The sequence below is a fragment of the Aethalodelphis obliquidens genome, unplaced genomic scaffold (genome assembly GCF_003676395.1).
Source record: "Aethalodelphis obliquidens isolate GAN/ISIS:26980383/991018 unplaced genomic scaffold, ASM367639v1 scaffold7, whole genome shotgun sequence".
NCBI classification, from domain to species: domain Eukaryota; kingdom Metazoa; phylum Chordata; class Mammalia; order Artiodactyla; family Delphinidae; genus Aethalodelphis; species Aethalodelphis obliquidens.
In genome coordinates, this window is record NW_020837951.1 from 23958135 (window position 1) to 23983112 (window position 24978).

The 24978-nt window shown below is 38.8% G+C and overlaps 1 protein-coding gene across 3 annotated transcripts in view; it reads left to right on the forward strand.

Annotated features, from left to right (window-relative positions):
* Positions 1-24978, forward strand: part of TMEM245 (transmembrane protein 245) — a 98820-nt gene that overhangs the window by 16894 nt on the left and 56948 nt on the right. For all 3 annotated transcript variants that reach the window (XM_027105278.1, XM_027105277.1, XM_027105279.1), the window contains exons 4-7: positions 7359-7475; positions 10454-10678; positions 11937-12106; positions 20118-20222. In XM_027105278.1, coding sequence (XP_026961079.1) covers positions 7359-7475; positions 10454-10678; positions 11937-12106; positions 20118-20222 — 617 coding nt within the window. The remainder of the gene's footprint in view (positions 1-7358; positions 7476-10453; positions 10679-11936; positions 12107-20117; positions 20223-24978) is intronic.

Below are 24978 nucleotides of genomic sequence, written 5' to 3' on the forward strand. Positions count from 1 at the left end.
GGCTTCAGTAGCTGTGGTGCATGGGCTCAGTAGCTGTGGCTTGTGGGCCCTAGAGCGCTGGCTCAGTAGTTGTGGCTCACGGGCTTAACTGCTCCGCGGCATGCGGGATCTTCCCGGACCAGGGATCGAACCGTGTCACCTGCACTGGCAGGCGGATTCTTAACCCCTGTGCCCCCAGGGAAGCCCTGCGGATCCGTCTTGCACTCAGTTGTAGTTGTCAGCTCCTTTAGTCTTCATGTTGGCCCCGGTGGCTTACCATAAGCACAGCGCTCAGCGTCTCTGCCTCCCGGGCCCCAGAAGTCTTAACTTGGCAGAAACCTGGAATCCAGCTTTGGTGTGTTCCCCGGGCCTGTGAGAAAGGAGGAACATAAGCATTGTTGGTCTCCCCTATGCGTGAGGCCTTGTAGGACTCTTAAAACATGCTATCTCATTTAATTTTCATAGTATACCAGTGAGATTAGTATTATACTTGTTTTACAGGTGAAGGAACTTAGGCTCAGAGAGCCATTTACTATGAGTATGAGAAGTGCTTCTTCTAAAGCTAGGCAAACAAGTGTCAGCTGTATCTTTAATAGCCAGGACACCCAGGATGAGAAGTACAGGCAATGACACCTGGGCCTGATCCTCTTAACATCGGTAATTGTTTATGAGTGACCAGAAATACCTTGGTGAGGAAGGCTTCATCTTGTCTTAATTGTTTGGGACAGCATGTGATATGAATGAACAAGTTTGGTCCAGTTAAGCCCAAATTGGAGGAAGAAGAAGCGCAAAGTAAATTTCTTACTGCTTGTCTGTCATTCCCCGATTCTGCTGCTGTCAGTTAAATAGACCTAGAGAAACTCCTAGTGGTCCATATCCAAACCCCTGTTACTGACCAGTAGTGCAGTGAAGTGATACTAGAAGCTGTTGAGGAGGAGATGTATTTTCCACATTAGTAATGGAAACAGAAGCCTTCTTCAAAGGGAACTTTACATGCTGGGGAGATTTTACTTGATGTAAAGAGCCTCCTTCCAATAAGCATCTTTGGGTGTGTTCCTGGTAACTTCAACTGTCCCTGTGAAAGAGAACAAAGTATATCAAGTATCTCCTTATCTAGACTGGCTTCAAAATATGTTTCCCTCTATTATTAAAAAAAAAATTATTTTGCCCATTGTCGACTTAGCCATATCAACAGATATTATCTGAACATGTGATCTATTTCTTATACCAGAGTATGAGTTTCTGTCCCCTGGTGCTAGGCTGCTAATGTCAGTAGTCTGCTTATTTGGACATGTGTGGATTCCTGCTGTTTGGCCCTCCAGTTAATACTGGCCCGGGCTTCCCTGGTGGCGCAGTGGTTGAGAGTCCGCCTGCCGATGCAGGGGACACGGGTTCGTGCCCCGGTCCGGGAGGATCCCACATGCCGTGGGAGCGGCTGGACCCGTGAGCCATGGCCGCTGAGCCTGCGCATCCAGAGCCTGTGCTCCGCAACGGGAGAGGCCACAACAGTGAGAGGCCCGCGTACCACGAAAAAAAAAAAATACTGGCCCTTTCCCTGGGTAGATTGACTCTTGAAACCTTGGATGCTCTTTCCTTTCTTTGTTTATAGTTCTTGGCTCCCAAGATTATGTTCCCTTGTCTATGTGCCTATTTTTAGCTGGGGCTTTTTTCCCAGTACCATGAGTCTGCCTAGATTCCGGGTCCTGGCATTCTTCTGTCTAGTTGATCATCTCTCTGCCCAAACCCTTGGGGTTTTTGAAGTGCAGAAAGATATCACTAGACAAAAGTCATTCAAGTACATATCTGTTTGATGAGTAAGAGCAGTTGCCAAATCTTATATCCGTAATTTTCAAATACTCTGTTGATTTTTTCTGTGTGCTATTCCTTTCGTTCCTTTGTGAAGTTTCAGGCATTCGAAAAATTTGCTGAGTCATTTGTGTATTAACTAGGATGATATTGCGTAGTTTTCATTGATTTAGCTAAGACTTATTAAATATTTATTGTATATTTTAGTGATATCAGCAAGTTGGAGAAAGTTTTTAAACCGTAGTTGTGAAGATTTAATCTGTTGATCTTAACTTTTCCTCAAGTCTTTCAGTGATGACTGTATGTAAGATGTTTTGCATAGCTCTGAGGGGAGATCTAAAAATGTAAGGATAAGATTTAGGGAAACGGCTGTAGTACAGAGCAGGGAGGGGATGAGAGGTACAGGCAAATACTGTAGGAGTGCTAGTGGCTTGTGCTTATAGTTTATCCTGTCAAAGCCAACAGTTTTGATAACGGTGATGGTGATAATAATATCATTTATTGAGCTAACTTCTGTTGAGTCCTACACAGCAGGCATTGTTCTAAGCATTTTATATGTATTGTTTCAATTAATCCTCACGTGAGATAGGAATTTCTGTATGCTGCATTTTACACTTGAGGAGACTAAGGCATCTAGATCCTAAGTAACCTGCCTGTGGTCATCCAACTAGTAAAAAATAGACCTGAGATTTGAACCTGGGCATTCTTGTTTCCTCACCTGTGATTCCAACCACTGAATTGTACTGCCCCGGTGCATAGTAAGTATGAGCACAGGTCCCATTCTCTCTGGTTCCATTCTCCCTCTGTATCCTCCTGTCTCTCCACTCTTACCATTGTACCCTGTGTTTCATCCTTATTCGACTTCCTAGAGTTCTTTGAACAGCACGCTCTGCTTTTTCTTGCCTTTGTGTGTTTACACCTGCTTTTTTGTCTTTCTGGAAAACTTTTCTACCTCTGTCCTCTAAGATACCAGCCTCTTCCTTTCTCCCCAAGCTAAACTTGTTCTGTCTTCTTTATCTAACTTGCTTAAATGGATTTAAAGGATGGCATCTTTTACCATTCTTGTCAGATAGCCCCTTTGGAAATTGTTCTCCCAGGCATAGGTTAGGTTTCTATCCTCGGTGCTCCCCCAATATTCTACACTTATATCTACATTAGCTCTTAACATACTGAATCATAACTGATAGTTTAAGTATTAGACTGAGCTTGAGACTAGGGTCTTAACTTAGTCTCTCATCCCAGCAACATAGCCTAGTCACCTGTTTGGTGAATGAATGAATGCTCAGTGGGAGTTTAGAAGTATAAGCCAAAATGCAGCCAAACTGAAAGCCCGTATTTGAGGAGCTATAAAATGATCTTCTTATTTTGGAGCTACCTAACCATCAGGGGACTTCTTTCTCTGACTTTCTCAAGGATAAGTTACCACTTCATTAAATTACTTGTGAAGAGGTAGGTTTAGTAATTGAGGACCCTGAACTAGTCTTTACTCTTATATGAGAGAATACTTTGTTTCCTTGAGTTTTTGTGGGGTTTTTTTGAGGTACGCGGGCCTCTCATCGTTGCGGCCTCCCCCGTCGCGGAGCACAGGCTCCGGATGCGCAGGCTTAGCGGCCATGGCTCATGGGCCCAGCCGCTCCGCGGCACGTGGGATCTTCCCGGACCGGGGCATGAACCCGCGTCCTCTGCATCGGCAGGCGGACTCCCAACGACTGCGCCACCAGGGAAGCCCTTTCTTTGAGTTTCGATTGGAAGCCTCCCCCTTCCCCACCTTACTGTGCTGTCCCAGGCCATTAGTCATGAGGTGTTCCCAACCTTTTCTCTTGAGTGGACCCCAAGAAATCTCTTGTGGGCACACAGGAACCTAAGACCTCTCTGGTCTCTGATGTAATCAGTTTGTGTTTAAATTTCTATTTGGAAGTCTAAAAAGAACTTCAGTATACCCAAAATCTTCATCCATTTCCCCTACACGTTCTCTGTCTGATCATAATCTGGAAACTTGGGGGTCATTGTTGAACCATTTATTGTTTTGTCACCAAGTCTGGTCCACTTTGACTATTCCATGCCTCTTAAATGCAGTCGCTTTCCCAACATCTTTCCTGTTAACCACTGCAGACCATGCTGTCATCATGTCTTGCCTGTGATACTGCAATAACTTATCTCCCTCTACCTACTCTTGGTCTTCTCTAATCTGTTCTTGACCAAACAGTAGGAATGATCTTTTTATATCTCAAAACTGATTACTTATTTACAGAGTGGGGAGATGTGGTCATAAAAGGGCAACATGAGATCTTTGCAGTGATGAAACTGTTCTGTATCTCGTATCCATGCTGATACTCTGATTGTGGTAGCGTACTGCAGTTTTGAAAGATATTACCATTGCGGGGTGGTGGGGACAGGATAAAAGGTACACAGGATTTCTCTTGTTTCTTACAACTGCATGTGATGTTACAATTATCTCAATAACATTTCAGTAAAAAAAATTATCCTATTTAAAACTCTTCAGTGCTTTCCTACTCCTTTTGGGATAAAGGCTAAAGTCCTTAGTATGGTCTTCTGCGACTTGCATCATCTGGTTTACCATCTCCAGCCTTGTTTATTTGATACCAGTTTCCTACTGTGCTCCAAACACACTGACCTTTCACTGTCTTTAACATACCAGTTTCTTCACTTACAGCCTTCCTATTTGCTTCCATCATCCAAAATATTATTATTTACCTTCCTTTGGTTAATTCCTCCTCATTCTTTATATGTCAGCTTCATTTATACTTCTTTTTTTTTTTTAAAGAATCATTTGGGAAACTTTCTGTTTTTTTAATAAAACCCCATTTTATTTATTTATTTATTTTTGGCCACTCCTCATGGCATGTGGCATCTTAGTTCCCACGCCCCCTGCATTGGAAGGGTGGTGTCTTAACTATTGGACTGCCCAGGAAGTCCCCATTTTTACTTCTTAAAGAGAAGCCTTTCCTGATTCTCCAGACTAAGTTAGATTTCTTCTGTTAGGAGCTCATAAAATACCCAGTATTCTTCCTTTATAGCAATCATCACAATTTGTATACATTCGTTTATCTGTGTGGTTCTTTAATTCGTATCTGTCTCTTCCACTCAGCTCCATGGGGGCAGGGTCTGTGTTTTTATCCCCAGCATTCAGTACAGTGAGTAATGGAAACATGTAAGACGTGAAAGACACTGTGTTTTTCTGTCAGCCCTTGTTCTCTTACTGGCATCAAAAAAGCACCTTTACCTAGGCCAGGAGAATAGGTTCCAATCCAGATATCTAGCTTATGCTCTCTTCCCAGATCATGAGTTTGAGTTTCTCTTGGAGTGCCTAAAAATTAAACCTCTTTCAGGTTACAGAGGCATTTATTAGAGGAGGGATAGGATATGATTGAGCAAGATGAGTGTGCTTGATCCTGATGGCTGAGGCTACCGAAGAGCCATCTCAGACCCCTGGCCTGCTTCCCTCTAGGACATGGCCAGCCTTGAACTTGTTGGGTGTGCAGAGTTTATCTGAAGCTGTAATTCATTGACCTTCCAAAGGTCATGGCTCTCTTCATTGGCTTGGCAGAGCTTTATGTTGTCACATTGAATATTGGCCTACCCAGGGGTCCCCGCTGCATGAGTGTGGGCGTACGTATGATTTGGTGACTGAGAACCCTCAGCGTTCTCAGTTGGACAGTGGAATCCATGCCAGCTAGTCTAAATAGAAAGAGGTATTGGTTAGTATAAAGAATTTGTACATACACAATTTTTGGAAGGACCAGACAGTTAAGCTTGGATCTGACATGCAGAAGCAATGCAACCAGGAGAAATGCTCAACGACACCAAGGGACTGTTTGAGCAGAAATGCCACAGCTGCTGCTGCTTGCCACAAAGTTGGAGATCAGACAGCAGAACCTCTGGAACTTCTGCTAAGTACCTGCAGAAAAACCATGGGACTGTATTTGACAGGAGAGCTTCCAAATTACAGTGAGTCACTTAGGGCTTCCAAGTCTGCACAGGCGTGCCTGCACAAGTGTTCTGCTGTATCACATGTGGAACTGTAGCTGCAAAGGAGTCCAAGAAATACAGTCCTTAGCTTTCCAGTCTCTAGGGCACAAGAAAGCACACTAGAATGAGGTGTTGTGTGAGCTAGTCTGTGTTGTCTGCCATAGCAAATTAAAGGCTGACCATTATAGACAGACCTCATTGACCAGTGAATGTTTTTTTTGAATCTCGTGCAAATGGTTAAACTTGGTTTACTACCTATTAGGAACTTAACATGAGAACCTGTAACATGAAACAGGGTAGTGATGATCTTTTAGATTTTCAAGCAGTGGATTTCGCCTGTGCTGAATTATGTACTTTATAGATAGTCAGTTGACCCTTGAACCATGTCAGGGTTAGGGACACTGACTCCACCATGCAGTCAAAAATCTGTGAGCTCCTGTCTCTGCCTCAGAAACAAAGGAATTGATAAATGACTCACCCAAGGGCAGGAAGCTGAAACAGTTTGGGTAGAATCAGAATGCAAATCCTAGTTCTTTTTTTTTTTTTTTTTTTTGCGGTACGCGGGCCTCTCACTGTTGTGGCCTCTCCCGTTGCGGAGCACAGGCTCCGGATGCGCAGGCCCAGTGGCCGTGGCTCACGGGCCCAGCCGCTCCGCGGCATGTGGGATCCTCCCAGACCGGGGCACGAACCCGTGTCCCCTGCGTCGGCAGGCGGACTCTCAACCACTGCGCCACCAGGGAAGCCCAAATCCTAGTTCTTTTGATTCCACATGTTGTGATCTCTCATCGAACAAAAACTTTTCCCTAAACTTAGTTAATTTAAAGATCTGTAAAATAAAAATACAGATACTATATTTATTGAAAAAAATCTGTGTATAAGTGGACCTGCACGGTTCAAACCCGTGTTGGTCAAGGATCAGCTGTATATGGTTTTGCATGATACCCATACATTTGCATATTCGCTCATGGAATGTTGTCATTGAGAGCAAGTATGGGCTGTTCCATGCTGTGCTAGGAGCTAGTAATACAAAGGAAAGTAAGTCTGCATTCAAGAAGCTCACAGACTTGGTGTGGCAGTGTATTTCAACAGAGATGTGCAGTAAAATTAACCTGTGAAGTACAAAAAATATAAGCGTGGCACTCCACATTTATATATCTACTATCTGCCACGTGCACCAGCATCAAGTTCCCAAATGAGAGAGATACACAGAGAGTCCAGGAACCTGCATTTTTAGCAGACTTTCCTGTTGCTTTTCTTTTTATTGGAGTATAGTTGATTTACAGTGTTGCATTAGTTTCAGGTGTACAGCAAAGTGAATGAGTTATACATACATCCACTCTTCTTTAGATTCTTTTCCCATATAGGTCATTACAGAGGACTGAGTAGAGATCCCTGTGCTGTACAGTAGCCTGTTGATTCTTAAGCATTCTCCCTTGGTGAAGAACCACTGGTCTGGTGGGTCAGTAATAACCATTTTGTTTTATTGCTGTTGAAAACTTAGGAGTATGTTTCAGTTTGCAGGTTATTTCCCATTTTGTCCATTGCCTTTAAAAAGTTTAAAAAAATGCATGCTTGTTTTACAGGAGCGGAGTTACCAGGGCAAGTTATCTCCATGGCAGCTTCTACTCTAGCAACCTTGGCCATCTCCATCACAGGGTATGAATCGAGCACTGAGGACCAGCCCTCTACCCAGCCTGCAGGTGACTGACGTTGTGAAGGAGTGCCTTCAGAATATTCCAGAAAATGAAATATATGTAGAACATAAAATTAAGAAAGACACTAGCACCACAAAATGCTACTTGCTGGTCCTTCATTCTTCTCTCTGGTTCCTATTTTTACACTTTTTTCCTTCTCATCTTTGTTCTCATATATCACTTTTTTCATACATTTAATTATTTATCTTCTTAGGTTTCTTATCTTGATTCTTCATTCTTTCCTTCTTTTTGAAAGTGCTTTTCTTATTTTTCTTTTGTTATTCTCTCTCACTTTCGTGTTATTTTTCTTTTCTTAGTGTCCTATTTACCTTTGTCCATATTTTCTCTTACTTAGTCCTTTTATTTTCCATTTCTTCTGCAACTGTCAGTTCTCCTCCATTGTTCTACTTTGCTCTGACTTTTTTTTTTTTTTTTTTTCGGTACGCGGGCCTCTCACTGCTGTGGCCTCTCCCGTTGCGGAGCACAGGCTCCGGACACGCAGGCTCAGCGGCCATGGCTCATGGGCCCAGCCGCTCCGCGGCATGTGGGATCCTCGCGGACCGGGGCACGAACCCGTGTTCCCTGCATCGTCAGGCGGACTCTCAACCACTGCGCCACCAGGGAGGCCCTGCTCTGACTCTTTATGTTGCTTTTGTTGTTGTTGTTGCCTTTCTCCAGCTCTTTCTTTTGTTTTTTATATTCCATCTTCCAGTCATTCATTTCTCTGGCATTTCTTGCTTTTATTCTCAAAGTTTGCTTTGCATGCCTCATGCTGTTAGTATATTGACTGTTTCCCTTAAAACAGAACCCGCTGGTTGTTCTGCATGCAAAGCTCCTATAAGATCCAGCTGATAGGTTTATACCAGACTTAAAGTCACACTACTTGCACAGGATTCAGGAATGTAAAAGGCCTTCCCTCTCTGTGCCAAGAGGTCCATTAGTGCCGGAGGTTTGGGAGCTAAGGAATGTTTTTCATGAGCTATTTTTGAAGAATGGACTTCAGAGAAGTTTTGAAAGAAGGGATCGGCTAAGAAAAAGGCATTTGGGGTAGTAGGAAAATGTTATTTTTCTTGCACATCGAATCATGTTTTCAATGTGGAAAGGGGATGATGTTTTAGTTATGGACTTACTGTTCTTCTAAATATCTGCCACATCCACCAACGTGAAGTTTCCAAATTAGGAAGATATTCAGAGAGGGTCAAACAGAAGCATGTTATAATTAGCTTGCGCTTTAGCCCCAAACCTCAGGGTAGAATGTTTGTTCTGGTGAGGTGGGCTGACTTACCATGGTGCTAGTTATATCAGTAGTAAAAATGTACTAACAACTAATCATTTAACATTAAAAAGAAACACTAAGGAAATTATGACATAACGCTCAGAAGGTTACTGTGTGGTTACTTAGGAAAATTATGAAATAACAGGGAAGGCATTGTTAGAACAAATATTTAGTGAGTACGTTCCATATGTCAGTTACTATTGTGTGTGCTAGGAAATTAGTGGAGGGGAGCGCAAGATAGACAAGGTCTTAGCTCTCCTGGAGCTGACATTCAACTGAAGGGAGAAAGTGGGAAGGGTCATAAGTGGAACATGATACAACTATGTAAAATATGTAAAGACAATGGGGCAAATAGGGCGTTGAGATTAGGGGTGTTCATGGTTTTTTTTTTACCTAGACTTTAAGAAATATGGTATACTTTTTATCATTAACTTTTTTTATGGAAGGCAAAATGCAGGTTTTAGGATCTTATACATTTCCATCATCATGGTATATTCTGAGTAATAGTGAAATGTAATAGTAGTCGCGTTGTTAGAAAACAGTGCCTCGTGAAATAATTGAGTGATATCCTGTATTTGAAAATTCCTCATTGCCAGCAGTCTGTCATTTTTCATATCTAATTTTAAGAGAAAGATATGCTGCAAATCCCTGGCTGGTTCTTGTAAGGGCAGTTGGCTCCATTTAGGTAAAATGATGCTGAAAAGCCGTATTGTTTCAGAAATACATATAAATACATCTACTGTGAAGTTAAAAGAGGAGGAATTTTTTTTTTGTTTTTTTTGTTTTTTTGCGGTGCGCGGACCTCTCACTGCCGTGGCCTCTCCCGCTGCGGAGCATAGGCTCCGGACGCACTGGCTCAGCGACCATGGCCCACGGGCCCAGCCGCTCTGCGGCATGTGGGACCCTCCTGGACCGGGGCACGAACCCGTGTCCCCTGCATCAGCAGGCGGACCCCCAACCACTGCGCCACCAGGGAAGCCCAGGAGGAATTTTTAAATAAAGAATTCTGTATGTTAATATTTGTTGCTTTATATGGTTTGGGTAATTTTGATGGGCTAATTATAATTCTCAGTTACTTTGTCATGTGTTTTTCTTCAGTTTTTTTGTCTAAATGATATACATAAAAATATAAATGATATATATGTCATAAAAAAACTTGAACAGGGCTTCCCTGGTGGTGCACTGGTTGAGAGTCCGCCTGCTGATGCAGGGGACATGGGTTCGTGCCCCGGTCCGGGAAGATCCCACATGCCGCGGAGCGGCTGGGCCCATGAGCCATGGCCGCTGAGCCTGCGCGTCCGGAGCCTGTGCTCCGCAACAGGAGAGGCCACAACAGTGAGAGGCCTGCGTACTGCAAAACAACAACAACAACAACAAAAAACTTGAACAATGTTAAGTATATAAAGTAAAAAGTAAAACATTTCTCATACTCAACCCTACTCCCCAAAAAACTTAATTTCCTTAGATGTAAACACAGCATTAATTCTCTACACCTTTTTCATTGCATATGCAAGCATACATACAAGTCTTTTTTTCTTTTTTAACCCAATGTGATCATACTGTCAGAATACATTTTGAAAGCTTAAACTAGGATAGCCTAGCAATTGCTCTGAATTACTGTTTATTAATGTTATTATTTATAACTTATAAATAAATAATTTATTTATTTTTAATATGTGGGGGATTTTTTTTTTCTTTCCCTCTTCAGGGACAGAAACCATGGACAGAGGAGAACCCCCTCCAACACTGTCCTCATCTGCTTCACCCTCCTCCCCTTCACCCACCTTGGGCAGACAAAGGCCTGAAGTTGGAACATTTCTTAGAAAGAAGAAAACTAGCGATATCTACTTTGTGTCTCTCCTTTGGGCCATTGTTGGAGTCCAGATCTGGTTGAACCTGTGGATTGTACAGTTGCTGCCAGTGCCTATTGCAGGTAATTGGTTAATTATGATCTTGTCTTGCCTTGGAAGACTTTTTTCTTTAACTTTTGGAGTTTTATGTTTGAGATAACTTTACTGTCTTTTTTTTTTTTTTTTTGGTGGTACGTGGGCCTCTCACTGTTGTGTCCTCTCCCGTTGCGGAGCACAGGCTCAGCGGCCATGGCTCATGGGATTACCGTCTTTTTAAATAAAAAGGGAGAGCAGGCTGTGAACAAGGTGGCCCCTTAAAAGTTTTTACAACTCTAATTACCCTGGTCTTATTCTTGAGACCATAGGAGCTTTCCTAGGACCTCTCCAGAGATTTAAAAATGCTGGTAAAGGAATTGTTGAATTGGCATGTAACACTAACCTCATGGTTCAAAATAGTAAACTGTGAACTGTTAGATTTTAAGGCCAGGACTAATGACACAAAACTCCCTTGAGTTAGGGAAATTATAGTGGTTGGGATCCATTATCTAGGGTCCAAACTTCAAGGCAACCCTCACAGATAAATAGCACTTCCTTCTAGTCCCTCCACCTTCTTAGTTGGCCTTTAACAGAAGGCTTAACCTCTGTTTGAAGGGCCACCACACTGCCCACCTGCAGAGGGGTACTTTCACATTGTAGTCTGTGTGGTTCCCACTGAAGTTACATAGTACACAGCTGTTTGTGACAGCCCTGCTCGTACTCACCCTGCTTCTCTACCGAACCCCGGTAAGAGATTCAGATGTACAGAGCAGCATCGAGTAGAGAAATAGAAACAAATGAACATGTTGCCCTGCGGTAGTATAATCATGATGCATGTGGAATACCTTATACTCCTCTGGTCACTAAACATGAAACATCTAAGGAAAAGAACAAAATTTGGCAAGAGCAGCTATAATAGCCAAAGAGATTAGGACATGTCAGGGGTTAGTATTCTTTACCCTGGAAGCGTAAGGCGTGAGGGGCCAAGGTTGTAGTCACTGAAATCTTCATGATCAGGGTATCTTATGTTTATATAGGTTGTGAATCCCTGACCCGTTCAAGGATTAAGACTTCACAGAGAAGGAGGAATATAGGTGGGTGGGGATTGTGTGAAAATTGTCCCAGTTACATGAATTTGGAATATTTTGAACTTTCTTCTCTCCCTTCTCCTTTTTTAAAAAAAAAACAGTGTTTTAGCACTAGCTTTACTGTTTTAGGAAGTTATATGAAATTGAGGAACCTATTCATGTTAAAACTTTGTAATCTCTCTCTTTTTTATGTGTGTATTTCTCATCTTCCTTATAGTATGGATACTCAAAAAGCTCGTTATTCACTTTGGCGTTGTGAACTTCCTGGAGAAGCGCTGCTTGGTGTGGTGGCAGGTTATAGAGCACTTCCTGAAGGAGCGACAGGAAGCCCTGGCACCATGGCCAATTATCGGGCTTGGAAAATTCTTGTTGAAAGTTGATAGCAAGGTATTGTATTTTAAGAACTTGAGCTATTTTAATGGGGTTTATGTATTTCATTGTCTAAAATATTCCATTTTATGGTATATTGGTATTTATGTTTTATTTGTGGATAGAACATTTAATGTCTAATTCTATGATGAAATTTAAAGTTTAGAATTATGGTTTAAATAAGGATGGGATAGATTTAGTTTCAGTAAGTATTGTGTTAGTATTTTTACATCTTAAAAATGGGAGACAAGGAGCACCTAGTTCAACTCTCTCATTTTATAAGGACCAAATTGAAATCTAGAGGGGTTAAGTGACTTGCCTAAAATTATATCGCCAGGTGGTGGCTCAGATCAGTGAATATTTTTGGGAAAATTCTTATGTGTCAGATATTATGCCAAGTCTTAGGGAAAATCAGATGAATCCTGGAAAACTAGGTGCAGAAGCTGTGTTTGATGGGGAGATAGCAACCCCTTAAAATTTAGAGGCTGAGTTAGATTCAGAGGCTTAGTGGTTAAGAGCATAGGCTCTGAATTCAAACTCTGGATTCAGATCCCTGTTCTGCTTATTAGCTATGTGACCTTGGATGAGTTTCTTAACCTTTCTGTGCCTTGGTTTTCTTACCAATACGATGAGTATAATAGCAGGTATACCTCATAGAATGGTTGTGAGTGTTAAATGAGTTAATATACGTACAATTCTTAGATCAGCATCTGGTACGCAGTAAGCTCTATATAAGTGTTAAGCTGTTGTTGTAATTTGGGGAGGAGAAGTGTGTACAGGATACAGTGGTAGTACTGAGCAAGAAATGACTCACTGTCGGAGAGCGGTGGGAGAGGGGAGGTTTTGCAGCAGAGGTGATGCCAGAGCAAATTTTGAAGCACAAGCAGGAGTTTATTAGGTAGACATGGCAAGAAGAGCAGGTGGATGGAGCAGTGCAAGGGCACAGAGACTCCCATAGCATGAGTTCTTGGGGAACACCAGGAAAATGGCAATGGCTGGGATATGTGAAATGGTAATTAGTGGGAAGCAAGGCTGGAGGGTCAGGTGAGACTGGATCACGAAGGCCTTTTTATGTGCCACACTGCGCAACCTGGACGTCATCACAGGGCTAGTGACTGCTTCCTTTAACAGGTCCATCCATGACTTACGGTTGAGAAACACTTAGTTGAAACAAATGTAGATATAGATGAGAACAGTAACTGGAGTTCATGTGATGGGGGAGGAAGTCGAAGGAGATGCAGGGGATACATTTTCTTACATATTGCCTGATGGTCTTCCAGAAGGTTTGCCAGTTTCAATTCCCACCACTGCAACATGTGAGAATGCCCATTTCCTTGAGCTCTTGCCAACACTGGATGTTATAGTGTAACAAAAAGTCCATTTTAGTTTTGTAAAGCGAAGTATCTCAGTGTTGTTTTAATTTGAAAATTTTAAAAATACAAATTAGGTTGACCATCCTTTTATTTGCTTATTGGCTGTTTATATTTTTCTTTTGTAATTTGCCTATTGTGTTCTTATTAATTTTTTTCAATTTTTTAAATAAGAAAGAATCTAAAACTTCTCACAAATTTCAACATATTTATCACATCTCCCTGATTAAGGTGAAGCTTTATCTTATTAGAGCAGATTTATCACTTCAAACTGTTTAAAGAGGGTAACTCTTACTTCAATTAATTTCTTTGTCTTAGCACTATCGGATGGGATAGAAACTGAATCCCCTTCTCAGTGTTCCCAGGTACTTGTATTTGGAGCCCTTCGTTTAGGAACACTCTACAGTTGTGTCAGTTGAAGTTCCAGGGGTGTCAAAAAGTATTTGTTATGGAGTAGCCTTGTAAAAATTTTTCATTTTTATTCTAATTTATATGTCAATCTGTCCTTCTTAAGGAAGAGAGACAGTAAAATGAATAAAACTAGCATTTTCTGTTATATGTAATACATAGCAGAATAAATGGCTCTCTCAAACTGAATATTTAATTATAATTGATGTCAAAATTATGTTCTGTGTAGTATAATAATGTATGTGGGCTCCTGCTTTGGGGAATAAATCTGTTTTTCTGTTTGATTGCAATTGATTGGACCAGTGTTTTTGAAATGATCCACATACAGGAGATTGTTTTAAGTATGTGTCTAAACATGTATTGAGTGTACTTTAGGGAAAACTCTGCAAGGAGCATTTAGTTACTCTGATGAAATTATGCGTCTTAGTTTTTATGCTTTTTATGTCACTAATAATGCCTTAAATCTTACGTTTACTGATTTTTAGATTATGTATCCACTAATCAGCATGAGTTATTATAGTGCTAAATATTGTGAGGTGTAGATGACATGATGTTGATGTGAAAAAAAGGATATTATATATGGTAGAAAAATGTGTGCCTAAAAAATTGGAAATGGAAGGAAATGCGCCAAATCTGATCAGAATCTTAGATATGTCTGCTTTTTCGCCAGGTGTTCACTGTTCCAAATGAGCACTGAAATGTTTTACTCTAGGAAGTGTGAAATAAGTAGTGTTATAATGCTATAACTACAAAGTTCAATGAAAATGTAGTTTATGAACATAAATTAGTTTATACAGGGACTGAAAATCCTTTTGGTGCATGATATGTGAAAAATCTTAATTATCACTTTGATCTTTGGAATTTGGTGTGAAAGTTCAAGCCTATAAGCATTCAAGTTATTTTTATGTATTTTTAATTATTGAATTGCCAACAAAGCTTGTGCTTATCATCATTTCAATCGTGTATCTTAAAGGACTGCTACGTTCACTTGATTTAAAAACTTTGTTAATGCATTACAATTTTTTTTTCCAGTTTTTCCTTTGTCTGAGATAATTTCCTCCTCATGCTCTCAATGATTTTCTTTTCTTTCCTTTTCATGCTATTACTGTATTCTCTAATGATATGCCCCTGTTCTTATCTTCTCTCTCTCACCTTACCCCCCCCATCCTCAAGCTCTGGCACTGGCTAAATAAGAAGGTAAACAAACACCTGGATTTTGGTTTTTACTATTGAATTCTGTAACTTCCCCCCAAATCTCTGTTCTCACCCTGTTTCTGTCCACATGTCAAACTAAGTTTTTGTTTTTAAAGTTCTAATTATAAGCTATGGAAGGTCATGAAGCATTAATATCGTCACAGTACAATTTGCTAAAAACTCAAAGCTATTTATTTAGGATGTGGATGATATCTCCTTGCCCAAGTGTGTGTAAGTTCTGTCTTGTAGTCCTTTTGTTCACTGTGATTAACATTCCTTTTTAGCTCTATAATGTGACCCAGTCTGATACTCTAATCTCCTTTGTTGTGTGAGAACACATTAGGCAGAAGTTACTAAAAAGGAAAGAGAACTCGTTATGGCTACTTTTTCTATAAATAACACAGTATTTTTAAAAAATATAAATTTGTGAAATATTTGTCTGATTCTCTTGGCTGGTAATGTTATATGTTGTCCTTTTTAATAACTAGTATTCCAGAATTTTATTTTTATCTTAAAAAGGATTGTAGTCATGGCCTATGATATCTAATTTTATGTATTTCCCAAAGTGTGAGGTATCTGTGGTCAATGACTCACATGATCAGCATGGAATTTTCAATAACTTCAATAAAGGCTAATGCAGATATATTAGGAGTGCTGTATCTCTGATATATTGTCCACATACAGTAGTTCTGACTTAATATCATCAGATCCCTAGGGCAGATAGCAAAAGATGACATCATTCATGTGTATTGTCTTTAAACACAATAAGGCCTTAAAAATCATCAGTGAAAATATAGCAGGCTTTAAGAAAGATGTGGTACCTCTTGGAAATAGATCAAAATGTGACTCTTGGGTGTAAAGATTAGGGTTTCATTCTTTCTGTTGAAGCAAGAAAGGGGAGACTCTTGACAGTGCTTATGCTTTTAAACGTTGGATTGAAAATAAGCAGTGTGTGAAATAAATAAATACACACACATACCACCACCACTACACACACACAAACACACATACACAAATGGCTATGTATACCTCCACTGTCTAAAAACCTGGTATGAGTAAATGAGTTCAATCCTTGGCAAATGATAGTGCTGCAAATATGTTACATTTTCTTACTTTGATTAAAGTAGGTGATTTTATGTATTTTCCCAGTTTGTGTATATTGAAATGAAATTGTCTTCTAGAGATGAGAGAAAGGAGATTTAAAGTCATTAGGTTCAGGGACTTCCCTGGCGGTCCAGTGGTTGAGACTTTGCCTTCCAATGCAGGGGGTGTGGGTTCGATCCCTGGTTGGGGAGCTAAGATCCCACATGCCTTGTGGCCAAAAAACCAGAAGATAAACCAGAAGGAATATTGTAACAAATTCAATAAAGACTTTAGAAAAAAAATGAAGTCATTAGGTTCAATCTGATTTAACCTTTGGTGACTAAATGAGTTAGGTTACCTAGTTCATAGCTGACTAGTTGTGAGTTTTAAAAGATTCCTAAGAGATCAGGTAACTTTTTCCTTTTCTTTGGTGATTCCATGTAGTGTAGGTAAAGCATTGGTGTAGAGTAGGAGTAACTGCTTTAAGTTCTGAGGAAAGCATGTAAATAAGTTGAGGTCTGTTTTGTTACATTTCATCCAGGGTCAGAAAATTTGCAGCATTGGGTATTGGTATTCCAAGTTCAAGTGGAGTGAATTAGAGAGTAATTCAAGAGAAGTGAGGGTGAGAGACACGTCTATGATTAATTGAAATGTAACTGTTTCTTAAGACTTGTTTTATTTCTTAGTATTTATTATTTGCACTAAGACTACTAGAATTTGGTTAAAAAAAAACAAAGCAAAATAAAAACCTCCAGGTCCAGAATAACGAAATAGAAAACTCAGTAGTGGAATGACACTTTCTTCATAGTTTGATAAATAGGGCCAGTCAGTTTCAGAGTGTCTTTTGGTATAACTATAAATTTACTGACATTGCTACATTAAAAAAAAAAAATGCTTGCCCTTCATTTATACTTGAAACATTAAGAATGTTGTTTTAAAATTACTCCCCTTCCACTTTTAGAAAATAAAGTTTAAAATCTGAAATAATTTCTCTTGGTGTGGAAGGCTGGGAAAGTTACTAGACAACTGTGCAATTTCCACGAGCAGGGCAGGGTTTGACAGGTGGTGTGATTCCCTTTGCCCAAAGCGGACCACAGAACAGGATGAGCCTCATGGGACAGAGCCACTGGCATTTCTTTACGAATTCTCTCCTCCTTCCTCTTCCCCTTCCCCCTTGCTTCCTCTGACCATGTTTCTCTTTCTGTGTCTATCAGTTGCTGTTTCCTTATGAGTCTTGTTCCATTCACTCTTTCAGGGAGTTGTTTTCCTCCATAAGTTTTCTATCCATTTTGTTTCCTCTCGATTGGTCCTTAGTTCTTCACATTTTTAAGTCTTTCCTGTCTCTCTTTCCCACTCTTTGTGCTCTCTTTCGCTTTTGCTGTCTTCTTTTTCATGTTTTCTCACCTTATATCTTAGCTGGCTGTGATGTGAATAGACCCCCCCCCCGCCCTAACTTTTTTGCTTATGTATTGAACATCTTAAATGACGTGATTTACAGGCACACCTCAGAGACATTGCGGGTTGCATTCCAGACTACCCCAGTAAAGCGAATATTGCAAATAAAGCAAGTCACATGATTTTCTTTGGGTTCCCAGTGCATATAAAATTTGTTTACACTATACTGTAGTCTATTAAGTGTGTAGTAGCATTATGTCTAAAAAACTGTAAACTTGAATTAAAAATACTTTATTGCTAAAAAATGCCATCATCTAAGCCTTCAGTGAGTTGTAGTAGTAACATCAAAGATCATTGATCACAAATCACCATGGCAAATACCATAATTAAAGTTTGAAATATTGGGTGAATTACCAAAATGTGATACGGAGACACAGAATAAGCAAATGCTTTTGGAAAAAATGGTGCCAATAGACTTGCTCAATGTAGGGTTGCCTCAAACCTTCACTTTGTAAAAAAAAAAAACACATTATCTGCAAAGCACAGTAAATTGGAAATGAGGAAAATAAAACAAGGTCTGCTGTATTTTAAATTTTAAATGAAACATCTACCCCTCAGTATTATCTCTTGAAAATAAATCTTTATTTAGGTACCTCTTATTCCAAGCCTTAGGTATAGGCTTGTGATAGGAAAATTCTACCCTGGCTTAAAAACAAAATTTGACTTTTGTAATGTTGTTATATATAACGTGTCTGTGAATATTCCACATTTTATTTTTTAAAAATACCCAGACATAAATTTAGATATTCATACTTTCCAAATAAAATATCTTTTATGTTAACATATTTCAGGATATGACTTTTCTAAAAAAAATTGAGGCTCCTAAGTTATTTTCAGAAATCATAACTTGTGAATACAAATCCGGTCTTAATTCTGAAATTATTTTATTTATCTTGCCTAGTCAAATATGTATTAACTGAGCTTTTACCACATGCCATGCACTGTTAGGTTTTGGAGATAAAAAGAAGAGTAATGCAGCACTAGCTCTTTCCTTAGGAAACTGTATCAAGAACTAAATGTAGAGTTAGTTTCTGATTGTGAAACTTTTCAGTTTCATTGGTTTTAGAACTTACATTCAAAATATGACCTCTGACCTTCCATATCTTAGAAACCTGTTATGACTTTTTTTACTCTCTGCATTGTCTTTGATGCTTTGGTAGCATGCACTGAAAATTAACTCTTCCGTTTGAAGCTGTAATTGCCAAGATAAAAGATGCACTTTTTATCTTTGAGTTCACTGTAGCATTGATCTCTTAATGACAGTGTACTTCATGAAAGATAAGGAGATGCAAGCTTACAATCACTGAGCGGAAAATAAATGTTTTAGAAGGCATGTTGTTTTAACCACCATTTCTTTGCTCTTGGATGTTTAACTCACTGTTTGGAGAACATAATTCATATTTAAATTAAGAGTAACTTATTCAGCAATGCTCATGTTGGAGCTGAGGGGTGCAATGTGGTATTTCAGTCGTCAGTCTGATTGTATTTTTGAAATGTTAAATGGTAGCTTGGCATGGCAGGAATTCTAGAAATCTATCAGAAATATATAATCTCAAAACAAAAATTTTTATAAATGTAGGATTATTTGTGATTGTGAAAGATGAGAGGAGTTATACTCAAAATAGAACGTCAAGTAGCATTTAGGGAAAGCATAATTTTAATTATTGATTAAGGAATAACCATTACTTTAATGATTATTCTTTATTTACAGTCAATTACAATTTGTCATAAAGCTTATGTTTTAAAAAGAATAGAAATGTCAAGTGGAATATCAGATTTTTGAAAGTATTTTATTATGAAATATTTCAAATACAAAGAAATAAGAAGAGCACCCACATGCCTATCTTCCAGCATGACAAAATATTACCTATGCAGTTGAAGCCTATTGTGTACCCCTCCCTGCTTGTGCATCCACTTCCCAACCGTTTTGCCCCCAGGGTAACTATTATTCTGAATTAGTATTTATTATTACCTTAACATTAGATTTTATTCTTACTGCTTTTATAACCCTAGTGACATTAAAGGGAAAAAATAGTTTGAATGCAATTCCCATTTTAATTTGCTCCTATTTTATCTGTATAATTCAGGACATCCTGTACTGTAAGAGTCATACTTTTTCTAAAGTCATCTATATTTGCTAATTGACAGTAAAATTTCATGAGATTTGAGGTCACTAATGGATTGTCATTATTTTGTTTAGAATTTTTATCAGATTGTAAATTATAATTTGAAAGGTAAATATACCACAGTATGAGAATCCAAGCATAGATACTGTTTATATTCAAACTGACTGCCTTTTCTTAGATATGACAATAATAAACTCTTTCTGTAAACAACAATGGTAATTAATATTGTTACTTAACTTTCTAAAGTGGTTTAAAGCTTTCCCTGCTTTAATCATTATGCCATAGTTTGCTTTGCAATGCTGAATATCTTGTCTTCATGATGTTTGAATACATATGTGTTTTTATTAAGCTGTGTTTGAAAGATAACTAATTCTCTTTTTCGTTTCTGTGCAGATGATCATCTGGCTGGAGAAGATGTTAGACAAAATAATTAGCATTTTCATCATATTTTTGTTAGTGATAGGAACCCTTCTTTTAGCCCTACTCCTGACTGCAAAGGTAGAGTACAACAATACTGTTATCATTAATAAACTCTTAATTGTTAGAATTTGTCATGTAGGTAAGAAGCTAGCAGGTGCAGGCATGGGAAATATTACTTTGCTTATAAGTATGTATAACAGTTTAAGTATTTATGATTTTTGTATTACTAGTTTTGCCATGAATTTGCCTAATATATTTTTTAATGTGCATTTTTATTTATTTCATAAAAATCCTCTGAGGTAAATGCAGATGAAAAATTAAGATACTGAGGAAAAAGTGGCTTCTTCTGTCAATAGGAGAACTATGATCTGATCTCATGACTTCTAGTGTAGATCCTGTTTCCTAGATCAGAATTCAGTTCCTTTCCTTCATGTCTCATTGGTTTTTCTGCTGATTTACCATTAGGATATTTCTCGCTTTCCAGATCCTTCCAACTTGCATTTCCTCTCCCCCTTCTTAGTTTGCATTGCTGTAACAGAAAACCATAGACTGAGTGCCTTAAACAACTGGCATTTCTCACAGTTCTGGAGGCTGGAAGTCCCAAATGAAGGTGCCAGCATGGTCAAGTTCTTGGTGAAGGTCCTCTTCCTGGTTTATACATGGCTGTTTTCTCCTTGTGTCCTCACATGTTGGGGAGAAAGAACATGTGTCTCTTCTTATAAGGGCACTAATCCCATCATGAGAGCTCCACCCTCATGACCTAATTACTTCCCAAAGGCCCTACCTCACATTGCTTGTTAGGATTTCAACATACGAATTTCGGGAGGATACAAAAATTTAGTCCATATCACCCCTCTTTCATCAAAGAAAATCATTCTCCAAAGTGCAGCTAAAATTTTCTCTGTAGTGATGTATCTTATGGACTATTTAAAAAACTTTTATAATCTATTTAAATCTTTATATTGACTCTACTCAACTCTGCATCCCAGATTTTTATGTTTTCCAGGAATTGTGAAGCTTACATGAAATCATGGATGTGAAAAATTTTCCTGTAGTGCTGTAGAGATATGGTAGTACCTGTTATCAGTAGATAATCTAATATGCAGCAATTTACTAAAGGATTACACTGTTTCCTGCTATTAGACTTTCTACTTGCAAGTCCTATTTCTCAGTCATTCTTAGCTTCAGTATTCCCTGATCTTATCAACCTGCTCTCTCTGTACCTGTTTCAGTTTCAATGCAGTTTTTATCTGTTCTTTGGATTTTAATCGTGTATAGTCACTTATTTAGACTCTACAGCCTTGTTTAGAGACCTTTCTTTGTTTTTGTCATATTTCACCTAAACCTGCCACTGCACCAGTTGCTAGTTCTTAGAGAAATCTTTCACCAGTATGGTCTTCCGTTTTCCTTTTTTCTCTTTTTCCTCTCTCTTCTTCTGTTCCACTCTCCCTTCTTCATCCCTTTGAGTAGGGTCTTCTTGCCTGCCCATCTCAATTGTTCATCTTTCAAGTTCTTTTTCTTTGTTCATCCCATGCTTCAGTGAGCTTTTGCTTCCCTGAACTTTTATAACAAGTATTACTGAACCACTTCATTGTGGTCTAGGACTCATGCAAACTGAGCTTTTGAAGGAAATTTACTGGTTATCTAGTTCATTCTCCCAACCAATAAAAGGATAATTCTCTAAAACACCACAACAGTATCCGTTTGAATGTCTAATAGACATCTCAGATGTAACATGTCAAAACTGAATTCCAGACCTCCCTTGCTTGTCTGTTCTCTCACAGTCTTCCCATTTTGGTAAGTGACAGCTTCATTCTGTTTGCTCAGGTGAAAAGCCTCAGGGTCATTCTTGACTACTTTTTTTCTCTTATATCCACATCCAGTCTGTCAGAAAATCCTTTTTGCCTCATTTTCCTGATATATCTTGGGGTAATAGCAGGGTGAGGATGTCAGGTAATTCCTTTCTACCTAAAGCAAGAATAAAATGGTATAAAAATGACTATAAACACCATATCAGGGCATTGGAAAATGACCAGTTAGGCAATAATTTGAGGAGTATTTGCTCATGAAAAACTGCTACCACATCAGGTAAAAACACGTAGTTTGTGGCTTTCTTGCTTGGAGTTCCCTATCCTCATCTGCCTGGCGTGAGCAGCAAAATCCTGCAGTTTTTCTTATGGGAGGTGGTGGATTTGGTTTGGGGCTGGCAACAGAGAAGCTGTGAATTAAAGGGGGAGATTCTGGAAGCAAGAGAGCCATAGAAGGGCTGAGATTAATAAATCACACATTCTAGACTGGTATATGTGAGACCTCAAGGAGTCCTGTGAATATTGAAAACCTGGGAGATTTGCAAATTTGTTGTGCCTTTGATTGTATTTCTCAACTCACACACATCTCAGGCTGCAGAGGATGAAGCTTCCTAGTGTGAAGTGTCTGAGCATAACTTCTGCCCAAATTATTTGCTGTCTGTTAAGCTATTCAGATCTCGGGGAAACCCTTAGGCTTTTCAAAAAATAAAAGACATTGAGCAGAGACATTAATGACAGGGAAGACAGACTTTGCAGTTTGATTACAGATAAGTTATATGCTTACTGAAACAAAATAACAGCTTTCAGAGGTATAGAACAGAATCCAGAGTTGCTACAACACATTTTTTAAAAAATGTATTTCATTTATTTATTTGATTGCACCATGTCTTAGTTGCAGCAGGCACGCTTCTTAGTTGTGGCATGTGGGCTCCTTAGTTGCAGCAGGTGAACTCCTTCGTTGCAGCCAGTGGGCTCCTTAGTTGTGGCATGTGAACTCTTAGTTGTGGCATGCATGTGAGATCTAGTTCCCTGACCAGGGATTGAACCTGGGTCCCCTGCATTGGGAGCATGGAGTCTTAACCACTGCACCACCAGGGAAGTCCCTACAACTCATTTTTTTACATCCAATTTTTAACCAAAAATTACTAGACATACAAAGAAACAGAAAAATGTGACTCAAGGGGAAAAAAACCCAAAGAATTATACACTTAAGTGGTCCACATGTTGGATTTAGCAGACAAAGAATTCAAAGCTGCTATTGTAAATATGTTCAAAGAATTAAAGGAAAGTATGCTAATAATGAGTAAGCAAATGCAGACTCAACAGAGAAATGGAGACTATAAAACAGAACCAAATAGAAATCCTAGACTGAACTGAAACTGAAAAGAACAATAACAAATGAAAAATCACTAGATAGGCTCAACAGCAGATTTGCAATCCAGAAAAAGGAAACTAGTGAATTTGAAGAAAGATCAGTAGAAGCATACAATCTGAAGAACAAAAATTTTAAAAATATTGGAGCCTCAGAGATCTGTGGGACAATATCAACGTTTCTGTTAGAACCTAACAGACACGTAATTGGAATCTGAGAAAGTGAGAAGAAAAAAAAAGTTGAAAACTACTTGAAGAAATAATGGTCAAAAACTTCCCAAGTTTCATGAAAAGCATTAACAGATCCAAGAAGCCTGACAAACCTTGAGTAGAATAAATACACAGAAACAAAAAAAATCACACCTAGAAACATCATAGTCAAGCTACTAAAAGCCAAACAGAGAGAAAAAGAATCTTGAAGGAAGCCAGAGAAAAATTACACATCACACACTGGAGAACAACAAAACAATGAGTTAATTCTCATAATAAACAGTGAATCCGAGGAGGCATTGGAATGACATGTTCAAAGTCTTGGGGAAAAAAGAAGTGATCAACTAAAGATTTTATAATCAATGAAACTGTTCTTTAAAAGTAAAGGCAAGATAAAAACGTTTCTAGATAAAGTGAAACTGAGAATTTGTTAATAAAGAGACCTGCACTATAAGAAATGCTAAAGGAGTTCCCTCAGACTGAAGAGAAATTACTCTAGAAATAACTCTTAAAGGGAGAAATGAAGAGCACTTGGTAAATATATAAGTATATATAAAAGTTATATTCTTCCCTCTCCTTCAGTTTGTTTGGACAACATGTGCCTATTTAAAGAAAAATTATAACACTATTGTAGAGTTTATAGTATATGTAGATAAGTTACGTATGTATAACCGTAGCATGAAGAAGAGGACTGGGAAATGGAACTAAACTGGTATGAATTTCCTATAGATATTTTACTGGAAGTAAGTCAATACTAACTTGAAATAACTTGTGATAAATTAAAGGTATGATAAGGTTAAGATAAACAGCAACTACTAAATAATGCAAATTTTAGGGGAAATAAAACAGTATACTAAAAAAATAATTGCTTACCACAAAAGAAGGCAATAAAAGAGGAATAGTAGAGATGGGACAGATAGCAGATAGCAAAATGGCAGATCTGTGTCCAGTCATATCAGTGCTTATATTAAATATGAGGCAACTAAACAAAAGGCAGATTTTCAGACTGGATACGAAAAAGCAAGTTCCAACTAAATGGTATCTGTAAGTGATATACTTTAAATTCAGAACCAAAAAGATTGATAGTAAAAGGATGAAAAAATATATACGAAGCAAACTGTAAACATAAGAGATGTGGAGTGATTATATTAATATCAAACAATGTAGTTAAAACAAATATTACTGGAGACAAATGAGGACTTTTCATAATGATAAGTTAATACTGCAGTAAGATAAAAAAATTACAAATGTGTGTTCTAACACTAGAGCTCTAAAACACATGAAGCAGGGACTTCCCGTGTGGTCCAGTGGGTAAGACTTTGTGCTTCCATTGCAGGGGGCCCAGGTTCAAACCCTGGTCAAGGAACTAGATCCCGCATGCATGCCGTAACTAAGAGTTCGCATGCTGCAACTAAGAAGTCTGCATACCTCAAAAGATCCCACGT